Consider the following 21,363-nt stretch of genomic DNA (forward strand, 5'->3'; position numbering starts at 1 on the left):
CAACCTTATTGTAGAGCTCATGCCAAATGTTCTTGTCAAAATAATTTTATGTGGCTTAGAAACTCTAAACGAAATTGAGAACAAAGCATTATTTGACCATGTATTTGAATATATAGTAAATTCAAACAGATTTTGACCCCCCCCCCCCCCCCACCTTCCTCTCTCTCTCTCTGTCTCAGTCCCCCCCCCCCCCCCTTCCTCTCTATCTCTCTCTCTTTCTCTATCTTTCTCAGGGGCGGATTTAGGTTTTGAGGTTAGAGGGGGCGTGGGACAAAGCAAATCAGGCGAGGGGTCTGGGGGCCGCCTAGGCCCCCAGAAGCTCTCGAATAAATGGTGCAAAATCCTGCATTCTGAGGATTTCATGAACACATTTTCCAGAAAATAATTGAAGCCATTTAAGGATGTTTATTTATGGTTTTCGTGTCAAGTGTCATATTTTTTATTTGAAGTTTTGATTTTTTTTTTTTTACTTACAGAATTGCAATATCAAAATCTTAATAAAAAATATTCATATGGACATAAAGCGAAGAAGGGCGGGGGTCTGGGGGCCGCCTAGGCCCCCAGAAGCCCTCGAATAAATGTACACTTTTTCCAAAAAATAATTGAAGCCATGTAAAAATGTTCGTTTATTATTTTTGATGTCTAATGTCATATTTTGAATACAAAGTTACAGAATTGCACTGCCTAAAATCTGAATATCTATTCATAGAGGCACGAAGCAAAGAAAAGGATGGGGGTCTGGGGGCCGCCTAGAACGAATATACGTACCCGGCCTACTATGTCTTTAGGCCGGGTACGAATTGGTCCCTATGTATCGTAGTGGAGCACTGCCTCCGAAAATCACTCGGGCACAGTTTTTCATACTTTTTTGAAGGTTTTGAAGTAATAGGGAACAATTGTAGCTCTAAAGAAGACACCATTTTCAGTATAAAAGTCTTTTGAGCTACAATATTGCAGCTAGGGGTCGCCTATCGAAGGTTTTTATAGGACTAATGAAAGTGTATGTGAACTTTTTTTAACGATATAAGCTTTTACTTTTATACATTATCTCTCAGATTAGATAATTCATTTTCCCTAACTTACACAATCTTCATAATTCGTGTATTGGACAATGAAAGAAAAGAAGGCTAGTGGTCTTGTCTATGGCCATACGGTGCCAGGAACCATTGCTATCATCCTGTTTTCTAATAGGGAGCCTTTTGTCATGTGCATTAATTTTTTAACATCGTTTGCCTAATCTTATAACATTATCATTAAGATATGTTTTTATTGAAACAAAAAAGGAAGGCATCTGGCCATGGGGTGCACCTAGACCCTAGAAGCTCTCATTCTCTGTCGCATTCCACTTTTTTCTTTACAAACATTTTCTTAGGACAAATAAAAGGCTTCTAGAAGCATTCGGCGTCAGTAGTGATCTTGTAACTGGCGTTTTGAAAGTACGCACACATTTGTGAATTGATAGTAGGATTTAATACAGGACTTTAATGCTGATTCAAAAATGTGTAATATATCATTTACAACCTGGAAAACGAAGGGCATGACATATAGTCAACCAACGAAGACTCATGGCCAGCTACAATTCCTTCCACCAACCCCCTCCCCATTTTCTTTTATTGCTAAGGATATCGAGATATAACCTGTCAATATTGAATATTAATGACAATAAATTATCTAATATATTGGGATTTTATCGTTTTTTTTTTTTTTTTTTTTTTTTTTGAAAAAGTAAATACTTGAAGGGATTTACATTGTACCTTTTAAGCGATGGAGATAAAACCTTAACTTACACGAAAAAAAATATATAATTATTCCATTGCGCCTGGATACAAGTATGTTCATGCATGTATGTACCACAAAGTCGAATACATTTAGATTTTAAAATGATAACATCAAACGGTAAAGGTAGGATATGGAGCTTTCTGTCTAATTCCCACTCTATATCTAATTCCTTAATTTTTTCCCTTTCTCCCTCTTTTTTTTTCTTTCTTCCTTCTTTTCCTTCCTTCCCCTCTTTCTTTTCCCTTCTTTTTCCTTTTTCTTTTTTTTCTCTCTCCTATTTTAGGGGGGGCGTACGCCGGGTCCGCCCCCCCCCTTGGATCCGCGCATGTTTCTCTCTCTCTCTCTCTAAAGTATGTATGTGTGAGTGTTAGCGTGTGCGACATTTAATTGTATGTCTTTTGTGCAATTGTACATATTGTTTGTTTGATATATGTTGAGGAGAGCATCTAGTAGCCTTCGGGCTGTTTGTAATCCTCGTAAAATAAATAAAGAATTAAATTAAGCTACATCAAAGGCTGCGCCGGCGGATATCAAAGGAAAATCAGCAGTCGCCCAACGTCACGGTCAGTGCACAAACACAAAAGCTCCTGCCTTGTACTCCCCCAAAACCCAGTGTGACTTATCCTTCTTATATACGTCCCTTTTAGCAAGCATTTATATGTGAGAAGGATTCGTGACTGTCTCTTTATATTAACTAAACACCACGCGAGACGCCTATAATGAACCGGGAATAAAAACCATTTTGCTCAACAAATACTTATCTTATCGAGTCAAACGAAACACCAATGTAAAGTTTATTAAATTTCACAACGTTTATTACTTGCTTTAAGGACGGAATATTTAGGGGATATGTCTAAATTTTCGTTAAAAAAATACGACAGCTCATGAAATGACGGCCCGCTTCAGAAAGTAAGACGGTAACCCTTGCACCCGCAAGCTACATCAAAGGCTGCGCCGGCGGATATCAAAGGATAATCAGTCGTCGCCCAACGTCACAGTCAGTGCACAAAAACAAAACCCAGTGTGACTTATCTTTCTCATGTTAGGCCTACGTCCTTGCTTTTAGGTAGTCTAACAACTAAATCTAATGTGCTTCACTCGATATGATGTCGACTTCTCTATTTTTCTAGTGTTTTGGCGATTAATTGTTTAAGCCAATTACATTTTCATTACAAGACGATTACATACTCCGTTCATGTGATTAAACAAAATCCGTGGTTCTATTTACCCGGGTGCTATGTCACGTGATATTTGTTTATTTTAATTTTTGGAAGCGTTCCAAAATGTACATTTTGTTACATGCTTTTTGATTGGCTGGCTATCTAGCATTCATGTTATAGCGAAAGATTCGTAAATCTATAAACAATTTTTTGAATACATAAAACGTGATTTCCAAGTTAAAATAACTAATTAACATAGATTGGTGGTTTTATTGTCTTATTCATTTGAGTCTCAAATCCCTTAGGAACATTTTTCTTTTCAGCCGATTCTGAACAGCCAATCGCAGTCCGCCTTCTAGAGACTTCGGGAAAAAACCGCGAAAGAGCGGCCAGCGGTTGTTATTGTAAAAATACGGAGAGGAAGAGTGCACGATATTTGAAGACAGTGGGATTTCTTATTGACAAAATCAGAGCAGATATGGTCCAGTCACTGGATTGTGGTTAAGTTTTCATCAAATGTCAAACATTGAAGATGGAGGTTTTCCCTAGTCCGAGACCTACACCTAAATTTTTTCCTGAACCTCAGACATTTTCTACTAAAAAGGTGATTACTCAGCATGTCATTTCAGTGTACACGATGTCTGTTACACTTACAGTGCGTCGCGAGTGTGAAACATGCTGATAGCCACATTAATTTGAGGCTTTTCTTAATTAACTTACATTTTTGTTGACCTTTATTTCTAATTGTTAACACAACCTGTAAAGTCAAATTGAAAACAATTTTAATACATACCATATTGATATTCATCTCTCTTGTACAATATTTACTGTAATACCAATATATTATGCTCAGTATGAAGTAGAAATCGTTCAGTTTCTTGAAATTACCAACTTTATGCAGGACTTGACACTATTGTAACGACTTGTTTTGCTGCGACCGCAGTCATTAGCGTAGAGTAAGAATGATACAATTAATTTGTTTTGCTCTGGGTTCGACTGCTGCGTTAGCTTGCAGATTCCTATGTCTTGCTACAATATTCAATGGTACTAGTGAGTATGGACAATGGACGACATCAAATTCATTTAACAGTTTATTAATATTTAACATGTGTAAAGGCGACAACAAGAAAATACCCGCGTGGCTCAGTGGGAAGTACTGTGCAATGGACAGTTTTGCTGCTAATATTCTCACGTTTTCGCTATCAGAATTAACTCCTACCCATCAATGAAAGACCGAGCACGTGGCGCTACACACCGGGCCGATTATCGATAGTTTAACCTCCAATTTCACAAACACCGTTCTCCAGCAAAGATTCTCAAAATATCTCCTTAACGGTTAACCCCGAAACTCAACACAGGAGGCTCCCACTCTTTTCCAGCCTACCAACGGCTCTCAACACAAGAGTGAAGACTTTTAAATACTATCGAAACCCGTCTAAAAGCGAGACATGCCAAGTCCGACATTGCACAATTTCACAAGTATTTCAAACTCAAAAATATAGCAAAAATATCGACTGACAGCGAAAAATACACACACAGTAATGTTAATGCATTTCCATACTATACGATAACCGCAAGTTAGGGAAAGGATGGGCGACAAATATATAAAAATTACATAGGATTCAAAAACACAACCCTCACCTCTCAAGGCCCGGTAGAAAACTGAAAGCCTCGGCGCAGTCCCGAGATCTCGTGCCCAGCAAATTCCTGCCGAAGTCCCAGTTAATATAAATTCCGGAAAATATAGCAACAAAGTGCACCGCAGCTTCGTTACACTATGATATCTTGTGATGTTATATACAGCAAGGATGTAAACTTATAGATCCTTATATATACAGACATTGTGTAATAAGCCTACATAAATAAAAAAGAAATGAATACTTTTTTGTGTTGTAGTCAAGAGGTACCCCTCGGGACTCGCTGCCTCCCAAACCACCGGTGAAGAGTGCTCCTCCTATCAGTCGGATATTTCCTCACAGACCTATCCAGAGAGCTCAAATAGTATCATTCCGAGACGATCAGGATGTCAATGGATGTATCCTTGTCTAGTACTTATATACTGTACTTACAACATGGGTCAAAAGACTTTGACTCTATTTCTTAAATAGTGACTATGTATTATATATATATATAGTACAGCAACTGCATGAATATATTTTTTGATGTATATGTCCATGGCCAGCTGAAATCTGAATTTTATTAGAAGTTGGTATCATGAAGCATCTATATTAAATTTATAACAAGCAGGGATTTCATTATTTTCCGGGGAAAGCGGTACAATTGCAATTTCAGGGGGTACCATACTTTTCTATACTTTCTGTATGCTATCTAAATCTAATGCAAATCAGACTGTACCACAGCCAGATTTAATAGACAAAAGGTATTGGGTATCGCTTGATATTGAACCCCCTGAACGAGAGAGGTGAAAATGTATATGTAGTAGAGAGAACAATTCAAACCCTGAAATCCCAAATGCTTATACAGAAGCACACCTTTGATTGAGTTCACTGATTGCCAATGATCGGCCAAAATTTGGGAGTCTGCATTTAATCATTAATGTATGGTAAATGAATTATTTAGATATTTCCTTAACCATGGACAGTATTTTTGGGAGCCAATACATCCAACAGTAAAAAGCTGTACTTTGAAACAGGATTCCAGGTCATATCAAAGCTTGGAGCTGGCTCGTTTGGAGAGGTAGGAAATCGGAATAATGTTTGACGAATAATACTTTCAATTATGACTAATGCCATACAACTCTGGAGCAAAGCATGTCTCTCCTGTTTTAAAATGACTAGTTCAGTAGCTTTGTCCAAAGCTAGACAAATTTAGTTGAATTCAATTGATAGGATGAAAAAGACATTCTTACTAACATGTTTCTCCTGTTTCAAAATGACAAGCTATAGCTGTTTCCAAAGCTAGACAAATTTAGTTGAATTCAATTGATAGGATGATAAAGACATTCTTACATTTCAGATATATTTTAAGCTTAAAATCATGAATTTGTTCTTAAATATAGGTATTTAAAGTGCGAAGTAAGGAAGATGGGAAATATTATGCTGTGAAAAAATCACAGGAGAAATTTCGAGGAGAGATGGACAGAAAGAGAAAGCTAGAAGAGGTTGCGAAGCATGAATCTCTACCATCTCACCCCAACTGTGTAACATTCTTTCGTGCGTGGGAGGAACGCCAGCATCTGTATATACAAGAGGAGCTTTGTCAAACAAAGTAGGAATTAACTGTCCTGCTGCAGAGGTTTCTGGGGAGGGGGGAGAATGGGCAATGCTTTTTTCACTATAAATACAATTCTCATGGCATCCAGTTGTCTCGACTTTTAGCAGTAACAGGAGTTGGAGTGTCCAATCACAATTTCTCAAAAATCTGAAGTCAAAACATATGACAAATAGACACATGTTTCAAACTCAAAAGTCAAATCTGATTTTTGGGAGTCAAAAAAATACTCTCGAAAAAAATATTCTGTGAGGATGCCCTGAGTTCTCCCACAATATTTCTGGCCTTGAACTTTAGATAGTGTTGTTGACTAGGGTTATTTCCGCTAATTTTGCTTTGCCTAATTTACCATAAGAACCACCAATAATTTTAGTTGTTTTTTTCCCCCAGTTTTGCTAAAAACCAGATTAGGTATCCGGAAACCTGCTCCCTGTACAAAATACCTTGTGATTAAATGCCATATGATCTTGAATTTATATTAAAGTTAATCCTGATTATTATACACTTTCATGAATAGGATTCTGACACATCTGTTTCGGTGATTTGGTATTAAGTGTTTCGTCCATTTTCTTGTAGTTTGTTACAATATGCTGAGAGTCGTGAGCTACCTGAAAAGATGATCTGGAAATACCTTGTCGATTTATTGATGGTAAGATTAAAATGACAAATTATTGTTTCATACCAAGCAGAAGCTATTTCTTGCAACAATGTCAACTTTTCACTGAACAAGATGTTTCTTTTGTGCAAAGCAAGGCATTGGTGCAAAAATTCATCTGATACATTTTCACTTCCTACTTTTAGTCTGAGTGTATTTAAATTATATTTTAAAAGAGTTTAGTTTGCATCTTTTAGAAATATCTTAATAAAACTGAGAATTGTTTGTACCTTCAGTTGTAATCAATGGTTTCTTTGTTGACAGGCATTAAAACATTTACATGATCACAATCACATCCATATGGACATCAAACCAGACAACATCTTCATCTCGCACGACAAAGTATGCAAGCTGGGAGACTTTGGGCTAGTCATTGATCTATCAAAGGTAAAGACCATTTGTTTAATTTCAAAATAGATTTATATTTGAGTTTTTGCTGTCACCTCAAGTTGTGGCATTCTGACCCTATTTCCTCCTCCATGTTTATTTCAGAGGGCATTGTCAAAGTTGCTACTGTATAGCAATGTTTCATGGTTTCCTCTACAGAACATATTTGCCAAGGTCCACTTATATTCAACCCAATAAGCAGGGGTTTCAATATCAGGCGGTACCTGGTACTTTTTGCCGGTTGAACCTAGCTGTGGTACCGCCTGATTTGAGCTAAATTACATTAGATAGCATACAGATGGTATAGAAAAGTACCCCTGAAATTGCAATTGTACCGCCTCTCCTGAAAGATAATGAAACCCCTGAATAAGCGATTAAAAAATTGAAAAAATGCTTAATGAGACAAAATTATTGCAAACCTATGCAATTTAATAGTAATGGTAATTGAAATTGAGGTCTCAAAAGTGGGAGGGGCGCTTCTTTGGTCGAATACGGTATTGTTAATTTTGAGGTGTGTCATTTAACTTCTGAATTTTTTCCTGGTGTTTTGAATTCACAGATTTCAGTGGAAACATAAAATAGACTATTCGCAAAATTTACCTGCTTTACTTATGTTTAATTATCGAAGTTCTCACTGCAGTACATGATGGGTTTCAAAGTGGCATGACCTGTATGTATTTATAGATACTAATTGTTGTTCTACCGAAGCTGTTATTTATAATAGATATGACTATTTACAGGGAGGAGACTTTTCTGAGTCACAGGAAGGCGATCCCAAGTATCTGGCCCCAGAACTTATGGATGGAAAATTCTCAAAGGCAGCAGATATATTCAGGTATGTGTATACCATTATATATGCGTGTCTGAAATTTAAGTTAGAAACATTTAATGAAGATTGAAAAAACAATTAGAAACATTTTCTGAAGATTGAAAAAAACAATGCTGGTTTATGGAAGGATATTATCTACATTTAGGTGACTGGTACAATGTACCATTATGGACTGTTCCCTGAATCTGACTTAATAAGCAGCAAAGGTGCTTAATGAGACAAATATGTAGACGTTTTACACAAAGGTGTAAAAAGTATACATATTGTCTTCAAAATAAAAGATGTCAATCACTGCACTGCTGAAGTATACGGATTATTTAAGTTGAATGTATGATCTGTAGCCATTTAATCATAGTATTATACAAGTGACAATTTTTTTTTAATTATTCAAAAAATCTTCGAAACCTTCTATTTTTTTCATTTTGTTTTGGTTCATTGTTCATAAAAAATGCATGGAGTAGTTAAACTATATTGGTATGTAATACAGTATAAAAATTTGACTTACTTTTATCAACAGCCTTGGTATGACGGTGCTAGAGTTAGCCAGTGACCTTGACCTTCCTAGAGGAGGTGATGGCTGGCACCTACTAAGGACAGGACATCTTCCAGAAGAATTTCTTAGGGGTAAGGATAACCAAATATCAAAGGCTTTAGAATAGAATTATATGTTATACAAGAAGTCATTTTAAAAAGATATTAAGTTCTCTATTAACCTTGATATTTTAAATTATATGCAAACTCTGTAGGGAAAATCTTATAGTTATTTTATATTTGTTCAATTATGAGGACCAATACATTGGTGATGCATATGTGATCATGAATAGTAAATATCATATGATGGTTTAGTTTATCAAAGTGTGAATTTAGTAGAATGTAAACAGTTTACTTTCACTTTGTACATTTTGCCACCACAGACAAGTCTTTTGACCTGAAGTATGTAATACAACAAATGTTGGACCCTGAGCCTACCAGTCGCCCAACTGTAGACCAAGTTCTTGCCTTTCCTTATGTCAGAAAGGTAAGCAATTTGTGATTGAAACATGTAAATTAATAATCAATCTACAGTTTGATTTTAATTTGTTCTTTTTAATTTAATGATGTTGGTGAAATGAAATAAGTCCCAGTTTCCAGTAGGGCTGAAACGATTAGTAATTTTTGTACTCGATTATTCGGTCACATGTAATCGATTACTAATCGATTAATCGTTTGAATTGAAGGCAACTATATTGTTTCACTACTGACTACTGAAAACGTCCGCCATGTTTTGTTATCAACTAATAATAACACCTACTGTATAATATGACAGAGGACATGCCTTATATAATATAAGCCTACCAACAAATAAGAATATATTTATTGACAAAACAAACGTATTTTATCCCAAATAAGCTCTGAATTCCGTTCCTGTATTGTCTTCCGTAACATCGTTTAAATCAAGTCTGCTAACCCGCTGTTTTGACGTGACCTTCACACGTACGACTAATCAACCAAATCTGGATCGCCACGGAGCGACATGACCAAATTTTCGTCAATGAACTTTTTTTATTTCCGTGATCAAAAAAATAAAATAAATCAACAACTCTTATATTCAATTAGAATATGAACAAAAACATTCTTTTTATATGATAAACACATGCAATAGCAAAATGTAAATGTTCAAGATTACTGCTCCTTCCGCTCTCGAGCGTCCCGGCGGCGATTAGGCCTCCGTGACATAACAACATGGAGTCGATCGCTAGTGAAAATTGGCGAACAGCGTGTTGCAAGCTTTCTCATGACATCCACTTTTTCATTGATTAATGACTTTAACTTCCACAGAGACGTAATTTAACAAGTATTTATCACATCATATATGCTTTGTTGAGTTCAAAACATGTACATAAAGAGATGAAACTCCAGTCGGAATGGCTTACTCAGAAATCCATGATCTGTCAACGTGTTAAGTCAGCTTACAATGCACTGGCTATGCATGTTACGATTAACGATTAATAAAATCTTTAATCGATTATCAGCAATTAGCTTCATTAATCTAATCGCCTCCGATTATTCGACTAATCGTTTCAGCCCTAGTTTCCAGGGAATTTGACTTCCTCCAATAACTGTTCAGGTTCAAGGTTTTCGGGTCCCAGTTTCAAAAACATCCCTTAGGTTTGTGAAACTGTGCCATGGACTGTCAGTGTTGTTTGTGTAGGTTAATCTGTAACTTATAATAGCGACATCATTTGTCTACAAAATCTTGCACATGTATACTATTAAAGTATAAATAATAATGTGGGATTCAGATATCTGGACAAGGTCAATTTGCAGAGTTAAAAGATGACTTCTGAGTCATTTGATAAATCAAGTTAATAGTTTGGGAGAGGCTTGTAGAGTTCGAGTAGGATGCATGTTTATAATAGATTATATTAAATATACTTAAATTTCTGTTTGCAGATTTGGAAAAGACGGCAGCGTGAATACATGATGAACAGTGCAGTAAGTCAAAATAGGAAATTCTTTGTTATCGCCCATATTGCACAAACCACTTTTACTAAAATTAAAAAGTTTATAAAGTTTTGTGAATCATAATGTATGTGCTGCAGTAGTGGATATTTACAGTACAGTAACTGATCTCTGGACATGTAAAACCGAGGCCAAAAGTTTGCCATTCTGATAATCCAAATATATGAAAAGATTTTCTTTTGTATACCAGTGAGTTTAGATATTGTACAGATGAAGTTATCCTTGATTAGAGTTTAAGTACCGTTAGTTCTTGTACAAAATATACATGGGTCAGTTCTCCTTTTAAAACAAGCTCTTGATTATTTCTTCATTTGGAAGAAGCCCCAAATGTGTTTCTTCATGAAATATACCATTATTATTGCTGTACATAAATTAAGTACCCAGTATTTTCCATTGCAGGTGAACACTGTACAGTCGATGTTCCAGAGTTTGTTCCAAGCCTTTCTCTTCCTAACAACTCTGCTTACCTGGCCCTACCACTACTTCAGACCGGCCCTCCTCAGTGAGAACTCAGGACGCAGCAGTGTGCTAAGTAGTAATAGTACTGGTCTGGGACTCGACCACAGTCTCTCAGATGGTTAGTGTACACTATGTTTAATCTCTGCTGGCATGCATAAAGTGTGTTGTCACTTTGTCAGAGTTTTGAGAAGTTTTCAAGTATGTGTCGCTGTTGGTGGCTAGCCATGATAATTTCAGACTGGAAAATGTGAAATTAAGTTGCTGTAGAAGTCAATTTGTTAACAGCATACAATGTCCTTAATGCATATGCCATACTTTCAAGAATCTAAAGGCTTTCTGTTCTGTTTTTGCATATTACAGAATTATCTGTCTTTGTGGGTAGATAATGATTGTGACGTCATGTTTGCGACCATAAAGTCATACTTTTCAGAGAAAACCAAGTTTCAGTCACAAAATAATGACATCACAATGGATAACTACCCACAAGGGGGGTAACTCTGTAACCAAAGACAGTATTAGGACTGCAGCACTTTCCTTTTATCTTTGCAGACGATTGTTTTGAGGATGAGTTCAGTATCCATAACAACTCTATGGGGATTCCATTAGACAGCTCATCATCAAGTGAAAGTTTCCTTTCAGAGTTTGCGGTCCCAAGGTATGTTAATTATATTATGTCCCTCAATATTCAATGTTATATAAACTAACTTTGTTTTACATTGATAGCAAAACAAGTTACATAACTTATGCAAATCACTATCACTGGTCAAAGAAATTCTGTGAGGTTTTTAATGTTGCGAATTTGGATGGATCTGCAAATTTCGCAAAATTTAAACCCCTGTTAATATTAGCAAATCTACATTCTGACATCCTAAAGTTCATTGTTATGGTTGGTATGGCTCTTGGTTAACTTCACAAAATTCAGTATTTTTGGGAGATAGTTTGTCGTTATATTGTTACTATTGGGTTGATTTAATATAAGTTTAAAGGTCATATGAATACAGTAATTTCTTATCATCATAACTTCGGAATCATTAAAGGTATGGGAAACTAGAGAGGATATTTCTTTTGGCTAGCAAGTGTAGATAACTAATTCAACCCAATAAGCACTTCTCTACATTCTAAACCTTTTCTTTAGATGACTAGCTAAAATTGAAATCTATAAAAGCTGTGTTTTTTGTGTTGATAGAGACCTGCCATTGAGAAAAGCCTATACATCCCCTGTGATGCGACATCGACCAAAAGACTTTATCAGCTCGCCCATGAGTTCATCACCTGTCATGTCTAATCGTATTACAAACAGGTTAGCCTTCTAAGTCCTCCTTAAAATGCTGCCGAAGATGCAAGTGCAATTTAAGATTTGTGAAAGAATTCCAAAATAAGAACGATAAAAAAGAGCTATACCGAACGCGCTTTCAACAAATTCATGGTTATAACATGGTAATTATTCTGTGATAAGGTTCATAGAAGATGGTTGTTATATGTGGTAGGTATTGGTTTCAGGTATTTCAAATGTTAATTGGTAGATATTGATATCGGGTATTACAGACATTATATATAAGATTACAGATTTTGGTCTCATGATAACTAATTGATTTACTGTTACAGAAGTCCTAATCTGAGCTTTGAGTCGAGTTTTGAGGAAGAGAGAGCTGTGACACCGACGACCTTCACCACAAATCTCGACCTTGTAGGAGAAGATGTCACCAAACCAGGAATTGAACCCAAGAACCTCATGGATGTAAGTTGATTAAGAAAGATACCACTATAGCTTAGCACAAGCTTTCAACATATTAAATGTTTTTAGGTAATTTTTTATTTTTTTTGCCAAACAAATTATCAATTTTACAAGAATCAAAAAATCATGAAATATGAATATAGTTATCTTCCATGCACATCTTTCACTCTGCCATTCTTTCATTCATCGGTATAATTAAATTGTTTGGGTTTTTTTGATACAGAGGGAGGAGGGAACATATTAAATGTTTACTGAACATACAGGGAGTCCAAATTAAAAAGCTTAAACCAAACTGATTACTTGTGTACTCTGGCTGTACAGATATTAAACCCGATCAAATCTATGTAATTTATTGTTAATGTTGACTAGAACACTAGGTGTGTTTCATTATCCATGTGGCATTTCTGGACAGGAACTTTCAAGATATTCTGTAAATTCTAATAAACCGAGCTTAATGAAACATTGTATGTAGACTAACATTGGAAATATCTCGGGACGAGTTCAAAAATCAGCTTGATTTAATGGTAATTTATGGAGTTATTGCCCTTTGCACTAATAATTATTATTTGACCTTGTGAACACAATAACTTGAGTAAATATAAACCGAGCTTAATGAAACTTTGTATGTAGACTTACATTGAAAATATCTCGGATGAGTTTGATAGTTTGAAAATCAGCTTGATTCGAAGGTAATTTACAGAGTAATTGCCCTTAGCCTAATGATTATTATTGGACCATGTGAATGCGATAACTTAAGTAAATATGAACCAAGCTTAATTAATCTTCGTATGTAGACTAACATTGCAGGGTTCGCACAGGCCTGAAAAGGCCTGGAATTTTGAGTGTCTGCCTTGAAAGGCCTTGAAATAGATATATGGCCTTGAAAGGCCTTGAAAATCGTTGTATAGCCTTGAAAACATGATTATAGGCCTTGAATTGTCTTAATTTATAGTCTGAAAAAAACAATCCAGTTCGGTGATCAATTGGTGAAAAATCCTTTAGAATATCGGTAAAAATGCAGACAATAAAAGATGATTTATTAAATTCCGGATTTTTGTTTTCCGGAAGTAACCGTATATTAGTCACGCCGAGCAATCGGAGCTCCTCGGATGTAACTATCGTAAATTGACTGTTTTCCACTCGAGGAGTTCCGATTGAATGCCGAGAGACCCGGATGTTAGTGAAAAAAATAGCGGATTGTTGAACACGCTTGACAGCATGCTGATTAGTCACCGACACGCTCTGATTATTAGGTCATGGGGAAAACTATATTTAACTCTGCGTGGAAACAACAATATCCATGGGTCATTAAAGGGGAACACAAGTTTACGGCGATGTGTACTTGCTGCAAAAAAAACCATTGATTTAGGGAAGATGGGCGAGTCGGCTCTCAAATCTCATGAAAAAGGGAACAAACACCAAAAAAACTTCAGATCAACAACACACAGTGAGAATAATTTGTTATTTACGATCCCTCCACCGACTACAGCCTCGACCCCACCACCGCCGTCTGCAGACTCGGCAGCCATTTCAGGTCCTAGTTCAAGTAAGACGCCGATTTGTTTCCAACAAAATCTACAGAGTCAAGTTAAACATGCTGAAATTTTGTGGACATTAATAACAATTGTTAATCACAACTCCTACAAATCTAATGAGGCGATTGGTGAAATATTTAAAACAATATTTCCAGATAGTGCAATAGCAGCCAATTTCAAATGTGGAGAACGTAAAACTGCCTATCTAACGGTGTATGGGATAGCTGAATACCTGCGAGAACTTCTAGCTAAATATGTATGTGGAAACGGGTGTTTTGTTGTACTGTTTGACGAGAGTTTAAACAAAAAATCGCAAAAGAAACAGATGGATTTTCATGTCAGATTTTGGAAGGATGACAAAGTAATAACGCGCTACATTGGGTCTGTGTTCCTAGGCCATGGAAGTGCAGATGATTTAATGCACCATTTCAATGAAGGTATAAAAGATTTGCCTGTTCATAACATTATCCAAATATCGATGGACGGTCCGAATGTGAACCTGAAGTTCTTTGAGATGATGATAAAAAAACAAATATTTAATGATCATGGTGTGACTTTGTTGAACATTGGTTCCTGTGGCTTACATGTTATGCACAATTCTTTCAAATGTGGAGTTCAGGCCTCCACTTGGGACATTTCAAGTTTTATGTCTAGTCTTTACTACTGTATTCAAGGATAGTCCCGCTCGTCATGAGGACTACCAGAAAGTCTGTGGTGAGTTAAGTTCAGATAGTAAAACTTCATTTACTAGCTTCTCATTTTGATGAATGATGGCCTATATTATATATATATACGTGCTTTTCTTTTTTTAATTGATTGAGCAATTTTTAGCAAAGTGATGGACGTCAGACTCAGGAGAAAATAATATCACCTTACACATTAATTTTCAAACTTAGATATAAAATGAATATAATTTCCTTCGCTTTCCATATTTCCATTCAAATAAATACAGGCTTATTATTGGACATTTCTAAATGACATTTAGATATTAATTATAAATAATTTGTTTATAATTATGAATAAAGTTTGAAAATTATCATATCAAATGCAATTATCAATTCTGATTTTCATGATTTTTTATTGCAGGCTCAAGTGTCCTTCCCCTTAAATTTGTAAACCACAGATGGATGGAAAATGTTGGTGTGGTAGAAAGGGCACTCCTCATTTGGAAAAACATAGAAACGTATGTCAAGAAAGTACAAGAAAAGGAAGTGAACAAACCAACTTGTAAATCGTATGAGGTTGTCGCTACCATGGTAAAAGACCCACTTGTGAAAGCCAAGATGGAATTCTTCCGCTACATTGCCACTCATCTCCAGCCCTTTCTCGGACATTATCAAACAGACCGCCCGATGGTGCCATTTTTGATGGCAGATCTTGGTCAGCTTGTAAGAGGCTTAATGTCCAAAGTGATCAAAGACGACGTCATGAAAGAGATTGGTCCAGAATCTACCCAGAAGTTATTCGCGCTAGACATTGATGACAAAAAGAATCAGGTCACTTACTCGAAAGTAGACTTAGGATTTTCAGCAGCAAAAGAGCTCAGACAAGCAAAGGTGTCGGATAAACAATCAATGGAGTTCAAGCTTCAAAGTAAAGACTTTGTGTTGGCAACATTGAGAAAGATTATGATGAAAAGCCCAGCAACATATAGTGTAGTTCGCTATCTGTCCATGCTGAATCCTAAGGAAATGGTTTCAAATCCAAGTTTGTGTAAGTCAAGATTGAAAAAATGCCTTGGTCATTTTGTGAGCTGTGGAAGAGTAAATGAAAGGGATTGTGACTGTATCATACAACAGTACGATGCCCTTCTACTGAACATTCCATCTATTGGCACAAGCATGTTTGCTGATTTCAACCCATATCTAGACCGACTAGATGAGTTTTTAATGACCCATTTGAAGAACCAGGAGTTTGAAAAGCTTCGAAGTTTCGTAAAACTATGTTTAGTGTTATCACATGGACAGGCAGATGTGGAGAGGGGATTTTCTGTCAATAAAAAAGTTGAAGTTGAAAATCTGAAGGAAGAGTCTGTAGTCGCACAGAGACTAATATGTGACTATGTCAAAAATGTTGGTGGTATAAAAAAGTGACAGTATCTACAGATATGGTTCGTAGTTGTGCACAAGCCAGATCAAAATACGAAGCTCATTTAACAAGTCAAAAAGCAGCAGCTAAAACAGAAACGGAAAAACGAAAGAGAAAGATGGTTGAGGACTCCATTACAGAACTCCAAAAACAAGCAAAGCAAGCTAAACTTGACAATGATGAGTTGACTAAAAATGCAGACAAGTATTCTATTATGGCTGAGAAGGAAAGGAACCTTTCCTACATAGCAACTGCCAACTCTCTTCGAGAAAAAGCCAAAGAAAAAGCAAAATGTGTTAAAACTGTTGAAGAAAAAATCCAATTCAAGTTAGAGGAATTGAAGCATCTGTAAATCTTATTTAGCATATTAAAGTTAACAACAGAAGAGTATGGCTTTTTAGTTTTTATTTGTAATGACGTGTATTATTCAAAAGGTTTGTTGAAATATGTTTATTTTCTTGTCAATTCTTATGCTTGGAATAGCCTTGAATTTTATCATCAAAAGCCTTGAAAAGCCTTGAATTTCATATCTTGATTTCTGTATGAACCCTGCATTGGAAAGATCTCGAACAAGTTTAAAAATCAGCGCTATTTGACGTTAATTTATGGAGTTATTGCCCTTTGCACTAATAATTATTTTTGGAGTTTGTGAACGCGATAACTTGAGTAAATATAAACTGCGCTTAATGAAACTTTGTTTGTAAACCTATTCGATCTATGTTCCTGATTCGTGAACAAAAGACATCTGTTGTCTAGTAAATGACGTAACTAATTTGTATCAAATATCAGATGACCATTAAGGCCCATGGGCCTCTTGTTTACAGATGTTTGAAGCTGTATAATGTATCAATAATGATTTTTTTCAGATGTTTGAAGCTGCTAGTGATGAAGACTAAGTGTTTGGTGTCACCAATAAGACAAAATATCTACATCGAAATCACAACAGGCAGCAACATGGCAGTTTTCTACGTATCTTCTGTTTATAGAAAGTATCGGTGAGCAACAAAAAGTGACATTTCTGTGTAGTCCAAGATGTTTGTTTATGATCTCTTCCAGACATTCAAAGTGCTATAGATAGAGAGCATGACAGTTTCACTCTATACAGAGTTATCGGATTTACACCAAAAGTGTTCTAACCAGATGACTAAGTATTATATTTCTATCTGACAAAGTTGGGTCAAGACAAGCTATAGGATGTACCAGCATTCAGAACTGGATTCTGAGTGTAATACTAACATTATGTGGTTTCTTGAAACTTGCAAGAAATTGGCTGACAAGTTATGAAACTATTGTTCTCCCACGAATGTGGTTAACGAACTGTATGTAATGGACAAGGTACAGTCAAACCTTTTTAAGTTGATGGAACCGTTGTTAAAATTTTGATTTATATGCATATTCAAGTTAGATAAGGTGTGCTTAAATATACAGTTAAACGTTGTTAACTTGAACTCAATATCCTGTGTAATTTAAAAAAAATTTGTTTATCCTGACTAAACTATTCATTTTAAGTAAACTGATCTCAAACTTTGTGGAACATAAAGAGTGTAAAGTTTAGTCAGAACAAGCAGAAGACTTGAATTAAACAGGGTTTTGGCTATATATTCTAGTTAACAGTTCACAAGTTAACAGGTTTAAATGTACAGTATATATATTACACATTGTCTTTAATATATAAGGTGAAAGTCCCAAATTTTGACTGTTTAAAAGCATGTTCAAACCTTTTCACTTCTTAATAGCAAAAAGATTGTTTATTTTTATATGTATATGTTGACCAATATTGTGTTCAAATACTATTGTGCTGTGTTCATATGCTAAACCCTCATTGGATACTGTCTGCATGTGTCCAGTTCATTGTCATCGATTTCAAAGAGTATGGCATACCGTCTTTTATACTGATTTATTGAGATAATTTGTTATTGACGTTTTCATTATCTTTAGAGCTTGTATGTTGCTCTATCTCAAACCCATTCATTTTGTTTGATGAATTTTCGCTTGTCTATGGAAGATTCAGAGTAAATCTGTGAGTAATATCAAAATTCAACTCATTAGATCTTAACCATCGAGTATTGTAATAATAAGTGTTCTGGTTGTGTTCATATCCACCAGCGAAAGTGTTCACAATTCTCTTGGCAAAATGGCATGACTGTGATGGTCAGCAATGTATTCAATATATATACAGAATGTCATAAATGTGTAGCTATAACTATGTTCACATAATTTCATTCATTTTTTTTTCTATTAAGGGATATTGTATGCTTCTGAAATATCAAGTATGAAAAATATAATATTAAATGTAATATCATTTTCCATTTTGCTGGTTCTATGAATTCATAGTGTAGTGTCATAATCATCATTATCATTGTTGTCATCTTCTTGTTATTTTGTGTAACTGCACAAACTTTTTGTTACCAAGTTGAATATTTTCTTCGCCGATTTTGGTGTTGAGAGTGCTGTCGTTATTCTATTATTTTTTATGTAATTATCTGATTTATCAAGAGACAAGTGTCTCTAACAATGTTTGTCTTGTTTACATGTCTTGTGTTCAGCTATTTCATATGTTCAACACATTTGTTTTCTGTCTGTTTGATATGTCGAGTTATTTGCCCTTGTGAGCTGGTGCAGATCGTTTATCAGTAGGAGAATACATATTATTTTTCTCTCGCAAATAAACAAACAATATCTTGTGGGACAGATAACTGCATTCCAATTACACAGAATACTTACCATGTGTGTTTTTATAGTGCTAATTATGAATGTGCCTTAAGCTTTCATTCGTGTTCCAAAATTCAATATGAACAGTACTATGTAGACAGACCATTTTTATCTCAAAACTGAAATCTCAATATATTTGACAAAATACTGTACTGGTATGTAACAGCTTTATTTCGCATGCAATTTACTTCCACAAATTTTGCAATCAAAGTACCTGTAAATTTATGTCTACAGCATCTATATTGATAGGAATTAGCATTCAGTTTCTAAATCTGTGAATGTTAATATTCGCGTACAGTAGCTAGTGTTGAAATGCAAAGTGAAATTGAAGTTCAGTTTCACAGGACCTGGAGTAATTCAAAAATTGAGTTAAAGTTTGATATGCACAAATGAAATATTAAAATGGAAGAATTCAGAGGAAAGAGATAAAAAGGTTTTCTTAATGGTACTGTTGAGGCTAGGTCAAGTTGCTCAAATTGTGATCACGGTCTCAGCATGAACAATTCCTGTATTTTTCTGCAAAACATTTTTTCAAATCTGTAAAAGACTACAGTTTTTCTTCTGACTCATTTAATTAAGTAGAAGAAGATAGCAGGATTTGCAGCTTACAAGAAAATATTTTGCTGTTGATTCAGCTAATGATCACACTTTGAGCAACAGGGTCATGGTCGGATTGCAATGTGTGGATGGCCTACTCCATCATAGCTATTGACAATTACAGCCAGTATTGATATATTTTACAGATTTCCACTTGTTGACAAGCTTCAGTAAATGTCATTTAGTACTCTGCCTCCATTACAGCGACAGTGGTTTCATTTCATGATCACATCCTAGCTTATTCTAGCAGTTTTTAATAGAAGGATAATAACTGCCTATTTCTGGTTCAATATGAGGTATACTTCAAGTTGTAGAATGTGGTAAACCATTCTGGGTATCAAATAATTCCTTAATTATCAAATAGATGAATTATAGAATTCACTTATCAATATAAAAATAACAACCAAACCACATTCAAGTAAAGATTCCCACTTGGTACTAGTGATGACAAATATATTTGTGATCTTGCAATTTGTCCTTACTGATATGGTATGGATATCTTTTAAGATTTGTGCCAAAGTGGTTTGATAGTTCTGAAGTATAGAGTTATCTCTCATGCGCAACTGTTGAAAAATTAAAGGTCAGCCATTTTCTTGAATTCAGAGCCTACCTCGATTTTCTCTTCTACTTAAAGAATATAAATTCCGTTAACTCGATTGTAGCTCTTCTACATCTGGAAGCTCTTCTGTCTATTGACTTGAAGATCTTAGAAGAGAGCACATCGAGTTGAGCTCAGAGTGGCTGTATTGAAGACAAGAGACTTGATTACTGTTATCTATAGACATTTAATACTGAAGCTTTCATGCATTGCTTATTTGTTTACATTTCACTGCCAAGTTCTGTTTACAGGGCTACACCCACCAAGCTGTGTTCTAAGTGAAATCAGGTACACCAATCCTCTGGATGTTGTTATTGTTGTTTGGAAATATAGGGTTATCTGCTCTTTGTTAGCTGATGGTAATATCGTTAATGAATATTCTGACTAAATGTCCCAAACTTGCAAGAAAAGAGATGCTCACAAACTTACATAATGTTTCATTGCCAAACAAATTATATGCATTTTTACGGACATTTCTGATATGCAACTGTTTTAGATAGAGGATTAATAAAAGATTTCAATAGTCAGTTTATGTTTTTGGGACATATCCTCTATTAAGATTTTTTCCCCTTTTAGTTGTATTTGTAGACATTGGTCAATCTTACAACAATTTCATATGTAATTTTGTTTACTTAGAAGAATATATTAATGTAAACAAGCTATGCAATGATACCAGAAACATTTGAAATAAATCTTTGAATACCACATTGACTTGTTTTGTGCTGTTGTCCAGACAAGTCCTAAACTACTGGGTCACTTTTAATGAAACTTCACAGCAATGTTGAGGACCATTTATAGATGTGCATGCAGGGGGTTATTATCAATAGTCTTTCCCTACCTAGAGGATGACAACGATATTACAACAATTTCGTAGGTAGGGAATTATTCTTTTTTCCCCCATTTACGAAAGAAAAAGATAATATGGTAGCCTTCAATGAAGCTTGTCCCTGTGCCATGAATATTGTTCCATCACCTGGACGTACTTGACAAAGCACGCCACAATTACATTTACACCACATGTAGTCATGACGTCGTGTGATTATTTTACTGGAATTTGGGGTTTAGAAGGTTGGTATGTACAATCTCACCCTTGGGG

At 35.5% G+C, this 21,363-nt stretch overlaps 2 protein-coding genes across 2 annotated transcripts; both read left to right on the plus strand.

Annotated features, from left to right (window-relative positions):
• Positions 1-3,256: 3,256 nt before the first annotated feature.
• On the plus strand, positions 3,257-20,972 carry LOC138329700 (membrane-associated tyrosine- and threonine-specific cdc2-inhibitory kinase-like). The gene is made up of 15 exons (XM_069276963.1): positions 3,257-3,543; positions 4,836-4,974; positions 5,542-5,636; positions 5,959-6,167; positions 6,747-6,819; positions 7,090-7,212; positions 7,953-8,047; positions 8,559-8,665; positions 8,956-9,059; positions 10,475-10,516; positions 10,943-11,120; positions 11,552-11,657; positions 12,189-12,302; positions 12,608-12,740; positions 17,227-20,972. The coding sequence occupies exons 1-15, from the start codon at positions 3,472-3,474 to the stop codon at positions 17,254-17,256; spliced, it is 1,620 nt and encodes a 539-aa protein (XP_069133064.1). The 5' UTR covers positions 3,257-3,471; the 3' UTR covers positions 17,257-20,972.
• On the plus strand, positions 12,756-17,173 carry LOC138329701 (uncharacterized). The gene is made up of 2 exons (XM_069276965.1): positions 12,756-14,986; positions 15,359-17,173. Exons 1-2 carry the CDS (start codon positions 14,857-14,859, stop codon positions 16,363-16,365), a joined length of 1,137 nt encoding a protein of 378 aa, XP_069133066.1. The 5' UTR covers positions 12,756-14,856; the 3' UTR covers positions 16,366-17,173.
• Positions 20,973-21,363: the final 391 nt, after the last annotated feature.

This window comes from Argopecten irradians, chromosome 8 (genome assembly GCF_041381155.1).
Source record: "Argopecten irradians isolate NY chromosome 8, Ai_NY, whole genome shotgun sequence".
Taxonomy (NCBI): Eukaryota; Metazoa; Mollusca; class Bivalvia; order Pectinida; family Pectinidae; genus Argopecten; species Argopecten irradians.